Here is a 22164-nt window from a genome sequence, read left to right as displayed (position 1 = left end):
AGCCAATCGATGATTGGCTGGAAATCCCTGCCTTCCAGACTTCCAGTTCCTCCATCCCCCCCCTAGTTCCTCACTATCACAAATGTAGGACGTCACCCAGCCGAAAAGTAGTCCGCTACACCTCTATCCAGGACATCGTTGAAGTGCTTACTGCTTAGTCCTCTATTCTTATCAGCTCAACATCGTTTTTGGACAAAGCACTCTTTGGAAATTGGAATTGATAATCGCTCTTGTGGTTGTTCTATGCGTGTTCTGTGTTCGATAAGTATACTTAGATATTTTGCTAATCAACTCTGAAGATCTCAATTTTCGAAGGTAAGTTCATCATGACCTAGGTATGTGTAGATAACTATGTAGATATGTATTAATATTATTACCTAACCACTTCGCGTCATCTTCGACTACTGAATTTGAAAACATTTGTTTCTAATTCTAAGCATTTCCTTGAATGAATCTAAGCTAATTGAAAAAGTAGATATGTCTAAAAGTTCTCGCTAAAGTAATATATAGTTCTCGCAACCAAAACTGCAACTGATAAGAATATTCGTTTTTGAATTTTTGGTGATTTTTTTTTTTAATTAAAAAAAAAGAGGCGAAGGTGACCGTCATTCTCAGGATCTTGTGCCACGTTTGTAACGATTCTTTGATAAGGACTTGGGAATTATTACAAATGCATTGTATGAAAACTTTGTGAACTAAGTGAAACACTTTCTGATAAAATCAGTTTCAAATTTCAATAAGAAGCAATCATCAATTTCATCTCGGAATTTATGTCAAAGATTTCATCTGTTTAATTTCTATAATTCTATACCTAAACGAGTACATGTGTGGTGTGTTTCAGACTGGAGTAGGTACACCGGTACACCTTTGAGTAATAATTTGCGTTTTTAAAAGTTTTTTTTATTATACCTAATTACCTATTGGCTTTGGGGTCATTTCATGTCAAATTGCCGACCTTCTTGCAATGGACGATTTGCAAATTTACAATCATACATTTTTACAATTTTTTCGAAAATTAATTCTGTTTGAGGGCCGCTATTTTCTTGACCCCTCCACGAGCTAAACATTTTTCTGAGGCAGCCCAGTCATTTTAGCAAAATATTTAGTCGAACCTCGAAAAAATTGGGGAAAGCTGAATCTCACATTATTTGTTCAGATTGGTCTCTAAAACAACCCATCAAAAGTTGCACCTCGCAAGAGGTCGTTAACCTTTGTCGATACTGGTTTTTCGGCTATATCGCCGAAATGAAGGGTCCGAGAGGAAAAATGTTCGAGCAAAAATTGTTCTACGCTAAATTTCCTATCAGCATGACCAGTTCAGCTTTTCCCAAAATGGCGATTTCACCCTTACTAAGGAGGGGGTAAAGTTGTCAATTTTATGAAAATTCTTTAAAAAAATGAAAATCAACAATTTAAAACGTGAACTGCACCCCACAACTTGTCCGCTACCCCCGCAAGAGGTCATTAACCTTTGTCAGTCTACGTTTTTCGACTAAATCGCTGAAATGAAGGTTCGGAGAGAGAAAAGTAATTCAACTAAAATTATTCTACGTAAAATTTTCTATAATCATGGCCAGTTCAGTTGAAATATATTGTTCGATTTTTGGTAAATTTTTAAAAATCAAATTTTAGCCAAAAATGAGAAAAAATCAAAATTTTACCAAACTGAGCTACAAAGCTGAAATTTGGGACATACCCTATTTTCGATCTACCAAATCCATTGGAAACGATTTAAACCCGTTTTGAACAGTTTTGGAGCCTCCTGCACATTTTTGAAACTTGAAATTCCCACTCATCAAATGAAGTTGGAAAGTGGAAATTCACGCTGCAATCCAATTTAAACTCGCTATTAAGTCGACTGCTGGTGGGTTTGAGTCATTTTGTGCCCACCAGCAACTTTTTGAAAATTCTTGGAGCCTCCAGTCGATTTTTGAAATTTGAAATTTCCACAAAATTTCATCAAAAGCAGTTGAAAAGCTAAAATTCATTCTGTAAACTAATTTCAATACGCTAGGGAGTCGACTTCAAGTAGCGACTTTACCTTACTGGAAATTTTATTTAAAAAAAGCAGTTGGAAAGCTAAAATCTACTCAATATACTAATTTCAATACGGTATGAAGTCGACTACCGGTAGATTTCAAGTTATTTTGGAGGCTCCAGCAACTTTTTAGAAATTACCGGAGCCTACAGGAGAATTTTCAATACTCGAAATTTCCATAAAATGTTACCAAGCAGAGACACCCCATTTTGACATTATTCTGAGGGGGATCGCAGGCAGTTTGAATCCGTTTTGGAGTCTCCAGCAGATTTTTAGAAACTTAAATTTTTCAAAATATGCCACAAAATCTATCTGGATTAACTTTCAGCTTTCCAACTCCATTTGATGAAATTTTGCAGAAATTGAAAGTTTCAAAAATTTATTGGAGGCTCCAGTAATTTTCAAAAACTCGCCGAAGGCTCTAAAACGACTTGAAATCTACTTGCAGTCGATTGCCTTTGGAATTATTATTTTACAGAATATATTTTAGCTTTCCAACTGCTTTTGATGAAATTTTGTGGAAATTTCAAATTTCAAAATTCTACTGGAGGCTCCAAGAATTTTCAAAAAGTTGCTGGTTGCTACAAAATGACTCAAACTCGCCAGCAGTCGACTTAATAGCGAGTTTAAATTGGATTGCAACGTGAATTTCCACTTTCTAACTTTATTTGATGTGTGGGAATTTCAAGTTTCAAAAATGTGCTGGAGGCTCCAAAACTGTTTTGGTAAAATTTTGATTTTTTTCCTCATTTTTGGCCAAAATTTGATTTTTAAAAATTCACCAAAAATCGAACAATATATTTCAACTGAACTAGCCATGATTATAGAAAATTTGACGTAGAATAATTTTAGTTGAATTACAAATTTGCTGAAGGCTCTAGAACTGCTCAATACGGGTTGAAAGTGTTTCCAATGGATTTGGCAGGTCGAAAATAGGGTATGTCCCAAATTTCAGCTTTGTAGCTCAGTTTGGTAAAATTTTGATTTTTTCTCATTTTCGGCCAAAATTTGATTTTCAAAAATTCACCAAGAATCGAAAAATATATTTTGAATGGACTGGTCATGCTTATAGGAAATTTGACGTAGAATAATTTTAGTTGAATCACTTTTTTCCCGCTGGCCCTTCATTTCGGCGATATAGTCGAAAAACGTAGATTGATAAAGGTTAATGACCTCTTGCGGGGGGTAGCAGACAAGTTGCGGTGTGCAACTTTGTTTAAAATATTTCCGAGTCTACTGTGAATCGAGTTTACGTTTTAAATTGTTGATTTTCATTTTTTAAAACAATTTTTATGAAATTGACAACTTTACCACCTCCTCAGTAAGGGTGAAATCGCCATTTTGGGAAAAGCTGAACTGGTCATGCTGATAGGAAATTTAGCGTAGAACAATTTTTGTTCGAACATTTTTCCTCTCGGAACCTTCATTTCGGCGATATACTTAGCCGAAAAACCTGTATCGACAAAGGTTAAAGACCTCTAGCGGGGTTAGGCGGCAAGTTGCGGGGTGCAACTTTTGATGGGTTGTTTTAGAGACCAATCTGAACAAATGATGTGAAATTCAGCTTTCCCCCAATTTTTTTGAGGTTCGACTAAAAATTTTGCTAAAATGACTGGACTAGAAAGTTTCTGGTTTTCACTTTTGATCAAAATCCTTCCACGTTTTTTTTTCACGATCTGCCCCAATATACTGGTACTTTCTGTATCTAATGCCTTGGTTTTTTATCAACTGATTTTTGCAGGACAAGTTTGAATAATTTGGTAATACAACATGGAGTATACGACGAAGATTCCCATTCCAACTGATCTCACGACGAGCACAGGAACTATTGAACAAAAAGTGATCTACCTCGGTGGTAAAAAATGCAACTCTGTCAAGTGGAATATACTAGAAAAACCCTTTCAACGCGCAAGTACACTCGTATCAAGAAAGTTTGATGTGACTCTGGCTGGTGATGATACCAAAACTCTTACATGGAGTTTAGCCATTGTGAAATCGGAACACTCGAGCAGTTACTTTTATCTATTGCCATGGTTCATGCCCGAAAATGATTGTAAGGAAGTGGTTGTGATACTTGATCTATTTATTTTTGATTATGTTGTAAATGCTAAGCGAATTGTTGCGAGTAGTTATGGAAATGTGTGTAGTTTTGTCGCTGCAGAGAAACATAGCTCGACACATTTACTTTTCAACGCAAGTAATCTTGTGAAGTGTGTTTCCAATGTCAATTGTTGTTCTCTGTTGTCTTCGCTGACTGTCGGTTGTAACATAATTCAATCTCATTTCGCCGAAGTTGACCTCTACAAAGATTTGACAAATGCAATTGCAAGTCTAGATCATGATGTAACACTTTTGTCAAATGATGGTAATGATTACAAGGCTCATAAGCTCATGTTGAGTGCTCGCAGCTCAGTTTTTTCTGCCATGTTTGCGCACAAGATGAAAGAAAACGTACGAAACGAGGTGAAAATTAAAGATTGTAATGGAGAAGTCGTGGAAGAAATGTTACGTTACATATATACAGGAAAGGTGGAGAAATTAGAACGTCTGGCGAAAGATCTTTTGGTGGCGGCTGAAAAATATGATATGAAGGGATTGAAAACCATGTCTGAAGATATGCTGTTCTCGACCTTGGTAGCTTCCAATGCTGTGGAAATTCTGCAACTGGCAGATTTGCATAATGCGCCTACATTGAAAACCTCTGCCATCGAGTTCATAATAAGAGAAAGTAGTGAAGTGAAGAAGACCAAGGCGTGGAAGAATCTGAAGCAGTCGAATTTCAATCTGCTCAAAATAATATGTGATGCTTCTTTGTCTCGTAATGAAAACCAAAACCGTAAACAAAATCAACAAAATGCGTACGAGTGGTAACGATTGATAAATTTTTTTAATCGTATTATTATTCATTGTTGTTTTATATTTTTATGATTTATATTTGAATTTATTAAGAAAGTATTGATGTAAAATGTATCTCATAGGCTACTTGTTGAAAAATTGAATTAAATATTAAAGTACCTAGGTACTATATGTATTCTATGTACATAGTTATTATTAAACCTTAGCCTATTTAGGTAATGAACATGATTGAGGTTTGATTCAAAAAATTGAGAATAATCTTATGAATTAAAAAAAAGTGAAGTGTACGAATCACGTATTAAACTTCTCCTGTACTGGCATGATGCAATGCTAATTTTTGTATGGTAGTTATCATTCGTGAGTTTACTATACATAATGATTGTGATAAGCGAAATGTTTGAGAATTGATCTTTTAGCTAGCGCCCTAGTAGAAGTACTGCATATTATATACCTGATTTCAATTTCATTCATAAACGTTCTAGGAGGAACTTGTTAATTACCTTCTTACTTAATGACGGAAACAGAAATACATTATCTAATTTAGTTTTTATCGTTTTAGATATCGATTTAATATCATCAGTTCACGCTCCATGTCGAAAAGCATAAATTATAGGACCCTGTATATCTAGAAATGCTTTCTCGCGCATCTAAAAATTATTTCTTCGAGTCGATGTGTAGCTGAAACAGAGATTTTTAAAACATTACCTACCTCTAAAACCTCGTCTATATTTCTTGATGTTAATTTTTAGCTATTGAAAAAGCAAATGTAAACATCTGTTAGTAGTTTTTTGTGCTGAAAGTTGGCGATACCGTTGCCAAGGGATTTACCATCATTGATCCATGCTTTGTGTGATGTTGAATGTTGAATAATCTATGCTTTCTGAATTTCTGCTACTGAACTTCTCTTGAAGAATGTAATTTTCAAAGGTAAGTAAGTGAAATTTTATACCTACTCGTAATTGGTTTAGGTAGGTATATAAGTAGTAATTCTTCATCTTTTTTACCTTTTGTTTCCATCTTCAACTTGAAACTTGGCTTTGGAAATCCATGAAGGTACATACTTAAATGCACTCGTTTTTAGCAACCCTCAATTTTTAAAAGTTAGTGACTCTGATTCAATTTTTTTTCAAGTACCTATACCTAATCATAATCCAATTTTTCAGTCCAAATTCTTCTTTGAAATGTTTGGAAACTTATCCTTTGATGTTTTTCGACGTGTTAAAAGATTGAGTATTTGTTTTGGCCTTTTGGGTAGTTGTGTCACTGATAACGTATAAATACATGTTGTTCCGAAAATTTCAGCTTTATTCTAGGTACACATATCAGGTTGGTAAAATTTTGATTTTTTTTGCATTATTGATTTTAATTCCATTTTTAAAAATTCGCCAAAAATCGCGAAATGCACGTTATTAGCGCCTGAATTTTTGGCTAGTGGTAAATTTCGATCTTCTCGTAGCTTTGTCAGGTTCAAAATTTTTCCTGCCAGTAGAGATACCATCCTGTGAGAAAAAAAATTTATTTTTGTGTGAAATCATTGTTGATAAATCAATAATTTTTGGTTCTCCATCTTGATCTGTTGTCTGCTTAGGTGGATTTCCTAATAAATACTTACGAAAATTCGTGGATGACGTATTTAAACAATATTATAGTGTTACCAACCTGCGTATTTTTGCAGAACAATTTTGCGAGCTGAAACCACATCATGGAAAATTCGATGAAAATTTCAATCCCAACAGATCCTCAAATAATAGGATCAATTAAGCAAACATCATCTTACATCAATTGTGAAAAACTAAATTCCATCGAGTGGAAAATAAGCAATTTATTCTGCATTCACTCCAACAAATGGCCCGAGAAAAAATTCGTTTCAGAAAATTTCACGTTGATTGACGACGAAGACAATACTCCTCTAACGTGGTGTTTAGCACTGGTAGGATGGCCAGGAGAACTGAGCCATTACTTTTCTGCATTTCCATGTTTCTTGGCTGAGAATCACTGTAAAGAAGCAAACGTGAAAATAAAATTATCGATTCTGGATAAAGAGCGAAAAAAGCTCTGCGTTGCCAACTCGGGTGATATCTGTAACTTCGATGCGAACGATCAGAGTACTTCTGTGTATTTATATTTCAACGCATTTTTCACAGGAGATCCCTTTATCGTGGTCTGTGACATAATTCAATCAGATTTGCCCAAGTTTAACCTATCTAAAGATTTGGAAAATGTGTTCAAGAATCCAGATTCGAGTTCAACGGATATTACTTTACTATCGAACGATGGTAAAATTCACAAAGCTCACAAGATGATGTTGGCCGCTCGAAGCTCTGTGTTTAATGCCATGTTTATGCACAAGATGAAAGAAAATCAGCTACACGAGGTGAAAATTCAAGATATGAGTGGAGAAGTGATGGAAGACATGTTACATTACGTGTATTCAGGAAAATCAAAGAAATTGAAACATCTGACTAAAGATCTGCTGGTGGCTGCTGATAAATATGATTTGAAAGGATTGAAAATAATGTGCGAAGAAACTATGCTGTCAACTTTGTCAGTTTTTAACGCTGTAGAAATGTTGCAGTTTTCAGATTTATACAACGCTGCTCGATTGAAATCACAAATTGTGAATTTTATAATCAGTGAGGAAAGTGGTGAAGTGATTAACACCCAGGCTTGGAAGCGTCTTGAGGAGTCGAGTTTTCATTTACTCAAAATAATATGCGAGGCTTCGATCTCTCGTCGTAAATCTACCGAGTGAAATCAACTTCAATGATTGATTGTGTGCGTTTGAGAAAGTCGAGAATCCCCCCATGTTATCTATTCATCCGACCTTTCACCTTTCGACCTGTAATTTTTGGCTCTTTTCGATTGGCGAACTAAAAAGCCGTCTCTGGACGCAAGTTCTTTTTGAATTCGATGTAGGTATTTATTGTGTAATTGAAGAGTGATATTGCAAAACTCGCTTTGTCCATTTTTATCAAAGTTGGGATTTCAGTGGTACCTGGTAGATGAAGTATTAACTCACATTCCTACATCATCAACCTACCAAAATGAGGTGTTAAACTCACCTAAATAGCCAATTCACTAAAAATTTAAAAAAAAATAATTTTCCAAAACGCGCTTTGTCTATTTTTATTGAAATTTTTTTCAGCAGTATTTAGTGGATGAAATGTATACCTACACTCCTACATCATAAATTCACCCAAATAAAGTGCTAAACTCGCCTAAAAAGCCAATTTACCCGTTTAAAGGGAAACTATTTTTCCTCTCTCCTGAAAACTTGTGAAAATGGACAAAGCGAGTTTTGGAATATCACTCTTCAATTGAATTTGCTTAAGTGGCAATGAACTTTATATAATTAAGTGGGTATTATTTTAATAGACTAATTATACCTACATATCCCTTTATTTTGTTTTCATGGCCATCCATTTGAAATATGTAAGGTATAAAGCTATATAAATGTAAATCGTGTTTTTAATTTTCAGTATTTTATTTTCTAAAGGTCTCAACAATTTTTTCAGGTTTAAAAATGATTGTAGGTTCCTAAAATGCAAAAATTTGTTTAAAATTGGACATTCTGAGTTTATGACCCGCTAAACATTGTGGTGCAAAAAAAAGGTTTCTAGCTCCCCTCACGTTCCACTCCAAATGAGGGTCATAATAGGCGGGAAATGTAAATTACAATATTTTTTACAATAATGAACTCGTTATTGAATCTACCAAAAAAGAGAAGAAGAATGACGCAGTGGAATTTTTCCTGCCCCCTCTCATTTATCCCCCATCAATGATTGAAATATTGAATGAGAGGAGTGGGGGTGAAAATATGAAAAATTCAAATCGGATGAACTCGATATTGACAAAATTGTGACTCGGGAAGTACAATTGTGATTTCCGAATTTTTTTTAACCCCTCCTCCCATTTTATCCCCCTCCACCAATGATTGAAATATTGAATGAGAGGAGTGGGGGGGGTGAAAATATGAAAAATTCAAATCGGATGAACTCAATATTGACCTATATAGTGTGACTTGGGAAGGTACAATGGTGATTTCAAATTTTTTCTACCCCCTCTCATTCATCCCCCGTCAATGATTGATATATTGATTATTGGATGAGAGAAGTGGGAGTGAAAATATGAAAAATTCAAATGGGATGAACTCGATATTGACCAAAGAACCTTCCAAAGTACACCAACAGTCCAAATTTTTAATGTTTAAACTCATTTTTCCATTTTTCGACGAATTTTTGGAAATTTCAAATTTTATATTTGACCCTATTTTCCATCGAAAAGTCAAAATTTGATCGAGTAGAGGTATAAAGCTGAAATTTAATCTGTATCCTATTTTTAATCTCCCAAATCGATTGGCAATGGTTTTGGGTCGTTTTGGAGCCTCCGACGAATTCTTGAATTTTTTAGTTTTGAAGAAAATGTCAAAAAAGGAGCTAAAATAGAATTCAGCCCCGTTAAAAGTGGAGGAACCGTCTATGTGACCCATGGATCGTTTTAAACAACAAAATTTCCCAAAGCCATTTCTGTTGGTTCAAATTGAAAATGTTTTCTGGACCACTCTTGTAGTAAAAATACTCAAAAATCTATGGTAGCTAGGTTCCAAAATGGCTTGAATACCTGGGTACTCCTTCAATCGATTATTGAGTGTTGAAAATACATATAAGGTAGAAATTGAGTCTTAGGTTTCTGTTTGCTGATATGTTTTTGAACGTGAAATTTTTCATTTCTACCCTGAAAATAGGTAATAATCTCCGAAGAAAATTATAAATTTTGAGCAGGAAGGTACAGATTTCGAAAATTTGGCCATAAAATTGATCGAAATAGTTGCAAAGACGGTGATTCCGAGTTGAAAAGGGTTGAATTTCATTTTGGCTTTTTTCAATTGCGATTTTTCATAACAGGAAAAAATCCAAAAATCTCTTGAGGTCTACAGAACGTTTCGAAACCATCACCAATATGGAATTGAAAAATGAAAAATGAGGTAGGTATGAACAAAATTCTAGCTTTTTACTCAAACCTTATCAAATTTTAATTTTGCAATGGAAAATGAACCAAATTTGAACGTTCAAAACCCCACTAAAAATCATAAAGTGAAATTCAGCACCTGAAATTCTACTACTTACATTTATTTGGAACCAACTTACGAATATAATTATGAACAAAAATTTAAAAACAAACAGCCATCTTACATATTAACAGATATGGTGAAAAAAGTATTGAAAGATCAAGTCATTTTTTTTGAAAAGTTCCAAATTGGTCAACCTCAATTCACCTCACTCACAATCAGTCACTCTGCCAGAGTTTTCTCTTTATTTAAAATTCAAATCATCGAGTTTGGCAAAGCACTGCGTTTACTGTTCAGTTAGTTATCAAAAACATCGACTTGTAAAATGAACCAATATCACAAATAAATAAGAGAGAATAGGTATTCACAGATTGTGATAAATGTGCATTTATGTAGGTAGAGGTACAATCATATGTATGAGAGCGATTTTGTTTGAAAATTACTCACGTTCTCTGACGTAGGAATCTATAGCTACTGTTCTACTTATTTGAAATAATTTTATGCAGGTTCCAGGAAGTACCGAATCGGGCATGTGTGCATACATCGTCTGATTAGGTTACGTTATCATATTATGATGTATACTCGTATGCAGATAAAATAATACTTAGTATATCACTGTGCATTCAGTTAATGACTCACATTGATAATAGGGCAGTACTACCTAGGTATTTCCAATAAATTATACATATCGCATGTATGTAATTTAACACAGTTTTTTCGCGTTTCTGAAATTCGTCATTCTATTAAAATGTATTCTAACTGAATCGTTGGCAGTGATAATTCGTTTTCGTGAATCCCATTGTGATGTTAAATGTTCAATATTTGTGTTCATCTTCATTCAACTTTTCTTGAAGATTTACATTTCCAAAGGTAAATTCATTGTATTCCTTAAACATTTGATACCTATGTGTTAATTTCTCTTAATTGAATCGGTGGGAACTGAAAGGGGCTACGTCCATTTTCGCACTTTTTAGGAATAACAAAAAACTGATTTATTTGAAAATCAAAAATTTTTGGTAAACATGCTTAAGGTCATTGAAAGAGGACCCCAAGACACAATTTTTAGCTCTGTTTAGAAAAAAAAATATTCACGTGTGCCGGCGCTGTTGCTGCCTAAACAAATGGGACTTAGACCCTTTCTGCACCCAATCGACAAAAATTCTTTTGAAATTGCTCGGGCACGAATGGGGCTTGATTCTACATCTAAGTACATCATTTAGACTGCTATCTCGTTTAAATTGACCAAAAACCCCTTGAGTTCTAAGACTTTTTGCCGAAGTTGTTAATTTTTCCATCATTTTTCAGTTCAGAGATTAACTTAAATTTCAAAAAATGGTCTTCTCAAAAATGTTAGTTATTTTTCAAGGAATCAAAAAAATGTTACAAAAAAGTCATAAATGCGGATCCGCCCTTTTTCTGCGCCGAAATACCACTTTCCCGGCAGTTTTGCGGAAATCTGACATCACCAGTCGATCCGCCGTACTTTGAAACCCCTATATCCGTGAAAAAATTTTTTTCCAAAAAAGTGACTTGTTACCTTTCCGTTCCCACCGATTCAATTTGATCCCATTTATTCGTGCCTGTTGAACGGAGGAAAGATCCATACTGAAATTTTTCGCCCAAATACTTAATCTGAAATATCAGGATGACTTCTCGAATCGAATAGTGGTGATTTGAGCAGCTCTGGATCTGTCCACGTGTATGAAAAGATGGGTCAAGAAAAAACTCAGATTTATCGTTGTTTTGTCACAAAACATCGATGTAGGGATCCGACTCAAGCCAGGTGTTTCCAGGAAAAATAGATAAAGTGCCCCTCTCTCCAAATTATGAAAACTATTATGGATCAGTGTTGGATACTCCTCCTCCCCCTCCCCTCCCCTCCCCTCAATAAAATCCTCGTGTTTGACGTTTTTTAATTTTTGATTTTTGACAAAATTTGATTGGGAACTGCTATACTTAAAGGTAAAAATAAAAACTTTTAATAAAAATTGCCTACTATGTCGCGATTGCTCCCTTTAAAGATGTTGGACATTGTTGGACGGTCGTAGGTCGAGTCTGATAAACCTAAAAATCCGCTAGAAGTTCTGGAATGACTTGAAACCATCATCAGTTTGATTTAGATAAGAATGGTTTTTCTATTTTTATTACAAGGGAACCTCTCAAGCTGTCCACCTGCGATTTGAACGGGATCGCGATTTTTGAAAAGAGCTTGATCTGAACCTCCCATAACCAAATTTTCAGCTGTCCAAATTGATTTTTCAATTTTTGTCGAATTTTTAAAAATTTATAATTGGCTATTTTTGACAATTTTTTTTTCAATGTAGGTATGCCTACTTATTCAGAAAAAAATTATGAAAATTAGTCCTAACACTAATATTGACTCCCTCGAGCCGAATTTCACCACCTCTGGACATTCTGAAGCCTCCAGCGCGATTTTCGATTTCTCCCGAATTTCAAAATTTCCCCAGAAGGCGTGAAAATCAATGTAGGTTAGGTATGTAGCTACAGATAGAGTCTTGGCTTATCGTCGACCTGTTCAAAAGATTCACTTATTCACATTTGAGTCGATTTACAGGCGATTTCATTTTTTTCCTAATGTGGAGAACCTTCAAAAAATTGTTGAACCAAATCAAAAGACCTCAACTCAAAATCGAACTGATTTGCTCCAATAGAACGATCCTTCTGTTTTTGAACATTTCGATAAAATTGCCTCCCTCCCCCTTCAATAACACTGAAGTACATTTCTTTTGGGAAAATTTCAACTTGGAATGCCACACAGAAAAATATACTAGACAAATATGGACAAAAATACCGAATCTTTGACCTTTCATTACCCTCCCTCCTCCCTTTCCCCTTCAAGCCCTCCAAAATCTGCTATAGTTTAATGAGAAATGGCCAAAAAAGAGATCGTTAATAATACACAAGATAACATCAAAAGATATGCAAGACGCAAATGCAGGGCGTTTAGCTGAACTTTTCAAAAAATTACCTACATTTTTTATGAAGAAAAGGTCAAATTTTTTGACACTTTGAAAATTTTTGGGTCGAAGTAGATACCTAGTTCAATTTTCCATAAGAATTAACAGCATTTTTCATCGCACAAAAGCATTTCAAAAATAATTGAAATTCAGGACTCGTACTCAATTTCTCCAGAAAAAAATAACTTAAGTAACCAAAAAAGCTTGAAAAGTTAACTAAAAATCAGCCAAAAAAATGACAAAACACGAGCAAAACTTATCCAAATCCATGTTCCATGTACCTATAGGAAAAAAATACCATAAGAACCAAGATTTTTAAATTCAAAAAATTGGACTATTTTTTGAACATTTCTGCTTGAAAGTAAGTCTTTTCTGCAACAAGTGAAATTTTTTGGAATTTGTGACAAAAATGCCAGTTTTTGGTAAAAAACGAAATTTTTACAATTTTAGCAAAAGAAAATTGCTTAATTGGTAATTTTTGGGGAAAAACTTATTAACAATAGAAAAAGGGATTTTGTTAAAAAGCAACTAAGAACTTGAAGATTGTTTTTAGCAATTGGCAAAAAATGATATTTTTTGGCCTAGGTCGACTCAGAGGTTCATACTTTCTTTTGTAACTGAGATATTTCCCTCAAAACAAATTGGGTTGTGAATTGAGCGAATAAACTATGATTTTTTCGAAAATTCGCTCTCTTTGAGGACCCATATCTCCCCTCCAGTGGCACCTCTATAGGGGCTGAAATTTTTTCCAAGTGTCTTTCCACTCAAAATGAAGGTCTCCACTGATTTCTTTACGAATCGAATGATTTTTTTTTCATGATTAATTTTAATGTATCATAGATTTATAAGTGCCTATGAAATTTTGTGAACATTTTTCAGAGCACAGAACAGATCCAATCGGTCTCTTGAAACTATTAAACATGACAAACAAGATGAAAATGCCAATCCCAACAAATAATACTCGACAAGCAGGATACATTGATCAAGAAGTATCCAATATAAACGGTGAAAATAGTGATTCCATCAGATGGAGCATAAACAGCTTATTTTCTCATCACTTGAGAAATTGGCCTTCTGGAAGATTTGTATCTCAACACTTCACTATACCTAGCATCGATGGAAATTGCGCTCTCACGTGGTATTTAGCTCTTGTAAAATCTGAAGACTCGGACGGTTACTTCCACTTATTTCCATGTTTCCCGCCCGATAACGATTGTAAAGAAGTATCTGTAAAAATTGAATTATCAGTTCTGGATGAAACACGAATTAATAAGCAGTGGAGTTTCAGTATAGGGGATGTTTTTACTTTCGACGCGAGGGATGAAAGTAGCCCAGTACATGTACGTTTTAACGCGCGTAAACACGTGTATCGTAGTAACACTCACGTAGAAGACACTTTGGTCGTTGTTTGCGACATAATTCAAATAGATTTGCCTAAAAGTCTCTCGAGATATTTGGAAGATGCGTTCATAAGTCAAGATTTAACCGATATTGCCCTATTGTCGAAAGATGGCAAAGTATGTAAAGCTCACAAAATTATGCTGGCGGCTCGTAGTTCGGTCTTTGCTGCCATGTTCAAGCACGATGAGATGAAGGAAAGTGAGCATCGTGAAGTGAAAATTGACGATATTAGCGGAGATGTAATCGAAGAAATGCTACGTTTCGTGTACACAGAGAAGAGTGAAAATTTAAAGATCATGGCGAAAGATTTATTGATAGCTGCGGAAAAATATGATTTGAAAAAACTGAAAATCGTATGTGAAGATGCGGTCATCGCTGATTTATCGGTTGCTAATGCTGTAGAAATGCTGCAGTTTTCAGATTTACATAATGCTGATCGATTGCAATCTGCTGCCCTTGGTTTTGTGATAGAGAATTATGGCAAAGTGAGGAATACTGAAGCATGGATGAGTCTTGATCAGTCAAGTCTTCATTTGGTGAAAGCGATTTGCGACGATATTATGTCTGGTCATACAAGTTCCGAATGAAATTTATTCGAGTGGGGATGACTTTTTTTGTTACATATTTATATTTTATTCAACATAATTATTATCTGTTTATTATTTGTTTTTATATGATAATTTTGAATAAGTTTGTACAAAGTTATATAAATTTGAATCGTTTTTTCTTTTTGATATTTTTTTAGAGATCTGAACATTTTTTTCAGGTTTTAAAACTGTTTTGTGTAAAATGTGAATATATCTGTTCGAAATTGGATTCAATCCAGAACTGAACTGTAGGCAATTTGGTATTGAATATTCCTGTGAGCCATCTCAAACAAGCATAGGTAACTAAAAATATTTTGAAAAAAAAAATGGCGTGCATGGGAAAATTAATAGGTACGAGCAGAAAAATCTTTGGACAAGGTAACGAAAAAACAAGTGAATATATGTACATTAGCTATATTTCTGATTAAAAACATTGAAATTTTATCAAGTTGAGATGGAAAGCTGAAATTTACTTTATGCGTCATTTTTGTCCTTCCATATTTATTGGTGATGGTTTTGAGCTGTTCAACAATCTCGTGCGAATTTTTGTATTTTCTAATTTTGGGGAAAATTGCTGTTAAAGAAGTCAAAATTGGATTCAGTAATCCAACGTTACCATTTATGTGACCTTGTGGTCGTTTTAAGAAAGTATTTTTTAAATTCGTTCTGTTGGGTCAAATGAAAAATTTTATCATACCAATTCCTTTCACAAAAAAAATGAAAAAAATTTGTCAAATGTTTAAAAATAGCTCGAAACTACCACCAATTAATTAGTGCTGAAGACAGAAATAGGTAAGGTTTAGATTTTCACAGTGACACGTTTTCTGTACAAAATTTTGAATTTGAACAGGAAAAAAATTTAAAAAATTCGCTCCTAAATTGACTCTGGAATGGTTGCGAGGATGGTCATAAATTGATGTTTAATTTCATTGTAGTCTTTTTTAAAAATGAGTTTTACCGAAATTGGAAATCCCAAAAATCAACTGGGGGCTACAGAAGATTTCTAAATCATCTCCTATATTTTTTATGTACCTACATGATGAAACTATGTAAGATGTTTTTTACTCAAAGTTGATCAATTCTTCAAAATTAAACAAAATTGGGCTTTAAATTTTTTAAAAATTTGCCAAAAATGAAAAAAAAAAAAATGAAATTCAACATTAGTTCTAGAACCGTTGGTAGTAGGGTGCTCAAAAATGTCTTGCTCTAAAAATTTTAATTTTATGCTTTTAGTAGATCTAGGTACCGTCTGCTACCAAACTGATGGTTTTCAAGTGCATTTTCAGGTTTTTATACTCGTCCTGAAAGTGAGGAAGTCTCAAAAAATTCGATAGGTAATGATCTAAATTTTTTCAATTTTTTTTACCTTAATAATAATGTTCTTAAAAACTACTTTGAGAACTTCCAAACAATATGGACAAGAGATAATATATACCCATATTTCAGGTGCGGACTGGGTCGGCTGGGGGCCCCTGGCACGGTGGATGTACCGAATGAGGCCTCAAAATTTTCCTCACGAATCTTTCTTGACCTGTTTTTTCTCAGGTTCGGATACTTGATTGCAAATTGTGCAATTGATTTTTGTTTTTGTCTTTTTATTCAATTTCGCAAAAATTAGTCAGACACGACAGAAACAAAACTATAGGTGTTTTTTTTAGGGAGGAGGAGGGGGGGGGGGGCTAAGAGATTGCCATGAGAAAAAAATACCGATTTTGTCGAATAAAATGACGAGTTTTTTTCATTATTTTCAGTACGTTTCCTGAGAATTTCGAAAAAAAAAACATTACAACTTTTTCTGTCAGATTGTCAAAAATTTACATTTTTTGACAATTTTGACAAAAAGCGAGAATTTTTTAAATTTTGGCCAATAAAAACAGGATTTTTGGGCCAATGTAGACAAGAGCAGGTCTGTTCGACAATTTTGGCGAAAATTGGCATTTTTTGACGATTTTACCAAAAATGGCTCTTTTTGACAATTTTGACAAAAATGGACACTTTTTGACAATTGTGCCAAAATGGGCACCTCTTAACAATTTTGAGAAAAATGAACGTTTCTTGGCTATTTTTCCATAAAAATTGACACTTTTGACATTTTTTCCAAAAATTGCACTTTTTGACAACTTTTTAAAAAATTGACACTTTTTGATGGAGGAAAATTTAGCTAAAAGAAAAACAATAACAACAATAAAACAGAACCTTGTAAAGTAAGTTTGGCAATAAAACAGGAGTTTTGTTTGGCGATTTTGGGACAAAAGGACGAATTTTTAAACATATAAGACGGAAATTCATTCTTTTTGGATGTATGGGGTGGGGGAAGAGGTATAAAAAATTATGAACTTACAACTTTCCAAAATTAGCGTGCCCTCAAAAAAGAAGTGACGAATAAAATCCTGATTACCTATACCTATTTTAAGAACCACTGAATGTGTGTTTTCAAGTTTGTCAGGCATTTTTGGTTTTGGAAGAAAATTTTGGTTCATTTTTAGTCACAATATGATTTGAAAAATCGTTTAAAAATTAGGAAGGACTAAAAAATTTCCATTCCAAAATTTTTAAACCACAAATTTGTACCTATCCTATAAGAAGGTTCATGGTTTTAAATTTTTGGCGAGTGCAATTCAGCTCATTCAGCTGTCATTGCAATATAACCATTGCTCTCTAAAATTCAGAAGGGAAAATACAAAAATTCCCATCTCAGTGAAAACAGTAAAAAAGGTAGCATAATTATTTTTCAAAAATTCTTCATCATAGAAATAATGTTTCTATGTATAAACATGTCTGAGATGAGATTTGTAGATTGAAAGCGCCCACTTCAATTTTTTGAGCTGATAAGATAAAAATTATGACATGAGAAAGGAATTTTAATAAAAATATCGATTCTCAATGATGACCTATCAAAGGAGGCATCCTGACCAACAGAATAATTTATGGATCAGATTAAGGAAAATCGAAGGCGGATCCAAAATGACACCATCAGGCTAAATTTCTAAAGCAGAATTTGATTTTTGATGAATTTTTAAAAATTCAAATGGATTGTGTTTTTTTTTTATTTAAGAAGAAAAAAACAAAAAAAAAACAAACAGAATGAGATCAAACTGAAGCAGATGATTCAAGTTCATATCTAATTTTTAACTTCTCGAATCAAATTGGTGGTAGTTTAGAGCCATTTTTGGGCCTCTAGAGGACTCTTCGATTTTTTAGTTTTGAAAGAACTGCTACAAGAAGACTTGAATTAAATTCAGTAGGAATAAACTCAGATTTAAAACTAGGTATAGGTATTTACCAGTGTATTACTAGTATTATCAGTGTGGAATGCAATAGAGCTCAAAAATATTTTCAGAATGAGTTATTCAAATTTTTTTGGTCAGAATTTCTTCTAACCAGCCCTGTATTATTCCTTACTTGCTGGTACAAAAATGCTACGTAGAGAGAGAGAGCTCTGTATGAGTCTTTTATGAAGAAATCGTTGTCAATTGGATAAATAATTGTAGGATAAGAGTCATTTTGTGAATTTACTCTCGGTAATTCTGATTCTTTAGCGCATTATTTTCATTCCAATGATATTCGAATTCATTCCAGTGGTTCATACTTTAGGCGAGTATATTTTCAACCTCGATTTTTTACATTAATATCACCATCGCATACATTAATAAATAATTTTTGGAAATATGTTAAACACATTCATAAATCTAACGATACACGTAGACTAGATAGCACCAACCTCATCCAGAAACGCAGAAGGATGAAAAAAAAACTTTACCATAGCGTTTGATTTATTCATCGATAGGGAAATTCTACTCGAACGTAGTCGGGCTAGGAGATGAAAAAAACAGCTCACTTTTAATGTAAGCCCAACTAACGAAGGAACTTGGTACAAGTATCTGGGCCGTTCGCCAACAGGAAAAGCCTACAAATCAATATCGAGGAAAAAATTTAATTTGATTTTTGGAATAAAATTTCTTATATACCTAGTACGATGTGTGAGTAACTGAGTATAGAAGGATTTCGCAGCTTTAGAATGTTTCGGATGGTTGATGGAACGTTGTGTGTGGATGTGGACTAATCTGACGATAAATTCAGCCGGTCGTGTGTTTAAAATAGGGACCAGGGGCGTAATATATTACTCGAGGATTTGTCACGCCGTAGCTTTTTAAATTTACTGTAGATAGGTAGGTAGGTAGGTATAGCTGCGTTGTGTGTGTGGCGCTGAAGAGAAAAACACCTAAACCAAACGAACCATCGTCTTCGTCGTGGCGATGAGGAGGTGTAAAAAGACTTAAATTTATTAAAAGGATTCCGGTAAGTTCAAAATTAAGCTTAATCCTGATACGAGCGAACATGTAGCCGACTGAAGTAAGGCGAATATTAAAATATAGCCTCGACGAGGGACTCGCATGTGCCCCGCTTGCCTCACCCGCCTCGTCTTCTCCTCGCAGTCGAGCAAAAAAACCAGCAGCTTCGGGTATAACGACGACGAAGACGACGACGTCGGCCGAAGGGGTGAAAGAAAGGCAGGCAGGTGCGAGTGAGGTTGACAGAATTCTTTACTTCATCAAGAAAAGCTAACGGTGTACCCGTCTCTTCGTTTCAGCTCGTTCGCCAGAGCTATACGTAGGTATACATACATACGAAGCAAAAACTCGTTGGAAAATTGCACGGCAAGTAGAAAACTCATTTTCACATTTTCTTCTTTCTTCATATACACGATACACACACACATGTGTACTCCGCACACCCCCGTTCGTCGTGGCACTTTGCTCTCTGCTCGCCTCCTCATCTGGCTCGGCTCGCTAGATCCAATCATCTAGCCTCTTTCAACCCTACCATCTACTTAATTCCCCTCCACCTCTTCGCCCTTCGTACCGTTGCCAAAGCTTCCGAAAAAATATCTCCTCCAGCCGCCCTTTTCGGCACTCTTCTTGCCCCCTGGCCCTATACAGAGCCCTTTCTCTGCTGTGTGCTTCATCTTATATACCATCTCGCGTTCTTTTTCCATCCTTCGACTTCGTCGTAGTAGTAGTCGTCGTCGTCGTCGTTTTCACTATGCATATATTATAAGATTGCTTTCCGTATCTTTTTTCCTGCACTTGTGTTGCCTTCGCCTTCGCCTCGCCGCCTCGCCCTCACATGTCCCTGTCGCAGACTCTTTTCCTTTTACTTTGTTTTCTTTAAGTTGAAACGCGGCCGCGGCGCGAGGCGTGCGACGCGGATCGATGCAGTTATTTTTAATACTCCCAACTACATCACACGTGAATAGCTTTCATTCCTAGATACGAATTTAAATAAAGGATAGAATACGGCAAAGAGAAAGAAGCCGAGATAAAAGAGAAGAAAAAACAACTCTCACAATAAAGTGGATTTTCTACAGAATAATGTAAAGCTGCTTTTCGTCGTATACGCGTCCTCAACTCCTCGCTCGGCTCCTGAGACAGAGAGAGCAGCAGAAAAGCAGCAGCGAACAAAAAAAAACGAGAAAATTGCTCTCTTTCTTGTATTTATTACGTCAAATGCGCGACATTTTTCATGTACCATCATGACGGCGTTATACGACCGTATATATACTAGAACATAGATCGTTTACATGTACCTACTTGAGGCCCTTTGCGCCCTTAGTTTCAGGCGAATTCGACGAATACCCGAGATTTTTTAATTTCAGAGCTCAAAATTGCTTTTTATATTGTTTTATGGGTTCTTTTATGTTTTGAGTTGGTGAAAGTGACGATGAGGAATATACCGATCATTTCTGAGGACCGGGCCATGTGGCATGCTTATTCGTCTACAATTATTCGAATTAGAGATAATTATGCAAAAGATGGTCCAAAAAAGGGAGGCGTGAAATTTTCGTGCATGGATTGACGTGCACCGCGATCCTGTATAATGATTGAAAAGGTCATTAAAATTGCAGATTCAGTAGAAAAATGATCAAAAAGTTACAAAAATTATATTTGATTTTCGTGATAAGTGTCCAATTTGAAAATTGAAGAAACAAAAGCCCATTCTCAAAATTAATTTATGTTTTTCTGGTTTTAGCTTCCACAGTATCGGGACGAACCAAAAAAGTTCTTTTAAAAAATTAAGTGTCAATTTTTAAAAGTGTTTTCAAAACGAGCAATTTTGGAAAAAATGTCAAGTGTCAATTTTTGAAATAAAATTTCAAAAAGTGCAAATTTTTGAAAAATAGTCAAGAAGAGCGTATTTTTAAAAATGTTATCAAAACGAGCAATTTTGGAAAAAATGTCAAGTGTCAATTTTTGAAAAAAAAATGTCAAAAAATGTATCTATACCTATTTAGAAAAAGTGTCAAAAGTGTCAATTTGTGAAAGAAAATGTCAAAATGTGTCAATTTTTGGAAAAATAGTCAAGGAGTGTGTGATTTTGAAAATGTTATCAAAAAGAGCAAGAAAATGTAAAAAAGTGTCAATTTTTTTAAAACAATATCAAAAAGTTTCAATTTTTAAAAGAAAACATCAAAAAGGGTTGATTTTAAAAAAAAGGCCAAAAAGTGCCAATTTTTAGAAAAATAGTCAAGAATTGTCTATTTTTGAAAATGTTATCAAAAGAAGCAATTTTTGGAAAAAATGTCAAATGTGTCAATTTTTGAAGAAAAAAAAAGTCAACAAGTGTAAATTTTTGGGGAAAATGTCAAAAAATGTCAACTTTTTGGGGAAAATGTCAAAAATGTAAACTTTTGAGGAAAATATCAAAAAGAATCAATTTTTGGAAAAATAGTCAAGAAATGTCTATTTTTAAAAATGTTATCAAAAGAAGCAATTTTCAGAAAAAATGTCAAAAGTGTCAATTTTTGAAGAAAAAAAAGTCAAAAAGTGTCAATTTTCGGGAAAAATGCCAACTTTTTGGGGAAAATATCAAAAATGTAAACTTTTGGAGAAAATGTCAAAAAGAATCAATTTTTGGAAAAATAGTCAAGAAAATGTCTATTTTTAAAAATGTTATCAAACTAAGCAATTTTTAGAAAAAATGTCAAAAGTGTCAATTTTCGAAAAAAATGTCAAAAAATGCCAACTTTTTGGGGAAAATGTCAACTTTTAAGGAAAATGTCAAAAAGTATCAATTTTTGGAAAAATATAGTCAAGAAGTGTTATTTTTGACAAAATTGTCAAAAGTGACCATTTTTTTCAAAATTGTCAAAAAGAGCTCCTTTTTTGGTACAAAATAAATTGTCAACGATGGCCAATTTTTGCCGAAATTATCAAATAGTCCAATTCTTGCCAAAAT

The 22164-nt window shown here is 34.3% G+C and overlaps 1 protein-coding gene across 8 annotated transcripts; it reads left to right on the top strand.

Annotated features, from left to right (window-relative positions):
• Positions 1-156: 156 nt before the first annotated feature.
• On the top strand, positions 157-15075 carry LOC135836876 (uncharacterized). Of its 8 annotated transcripts, XR_010557090.1 has the most exons (5): positions 157-315; positions 3780-5821; positions 6058-6220; positions 6570-10832; positions 13820-15075. XR_010557090.1 is itself a non-coding variant. In XM_065351942.1 (3 exons), exon 3 carries the CDS (start codon positions 13861-13863, stop codon positions 14926-14928), a length of 1068 nt encoding a protein of 355 aa, XP_065208014.1. In that variant the 5' UTR covers positions 5525-5821; positions 6570-10832; positions 13820-13860; the 3' UTR covers positions 14929-15075. The 8 variants fall into 8 exon arrangements, 2 of the variants coding, with proteins under 2 accessions (XP_065208015.1, XP_065208014.1); XR_010557088.1 differs by lacking the exon at positions 6058-6220; XR_010557089.1 differs by lacking the exon at positions 6058-6220 and having other exon boundaries at positions 6483-10832.
• The last annotated feature ends 7089 nt before the right edge of the window (positions 15076-22164 follow it).

Source organism: Planococcus citri, chromosome 2 (genome assembly GCF_950023065.1).
Source record: "Planococcus citri chromosome 2, ihPlaCitr1.1, whole genome shotgun sequence".
Taxonomy (NCBI): domain Eukaryota; kingdom Metazoa; phylum Arthropoda; class Insecta; order Hemiptera; family Pseudococcidae; genus Planococcus; species Planococcus citri.
The sequence above is the reverse complement of the archived record's forward strand: the minus strand, read 5'-3'. Positions and strand labels throughout refer to the sequence as shown.

Excerpts from the sequence above, each read along its gene's own strand:
- LOC135836876 (XM_065351943.1), top strand. The coding sequence starts at position 13,861 with ATGACAAACAAGATGAAAATGCCAATCCCAACAAATAATACTCGACAA.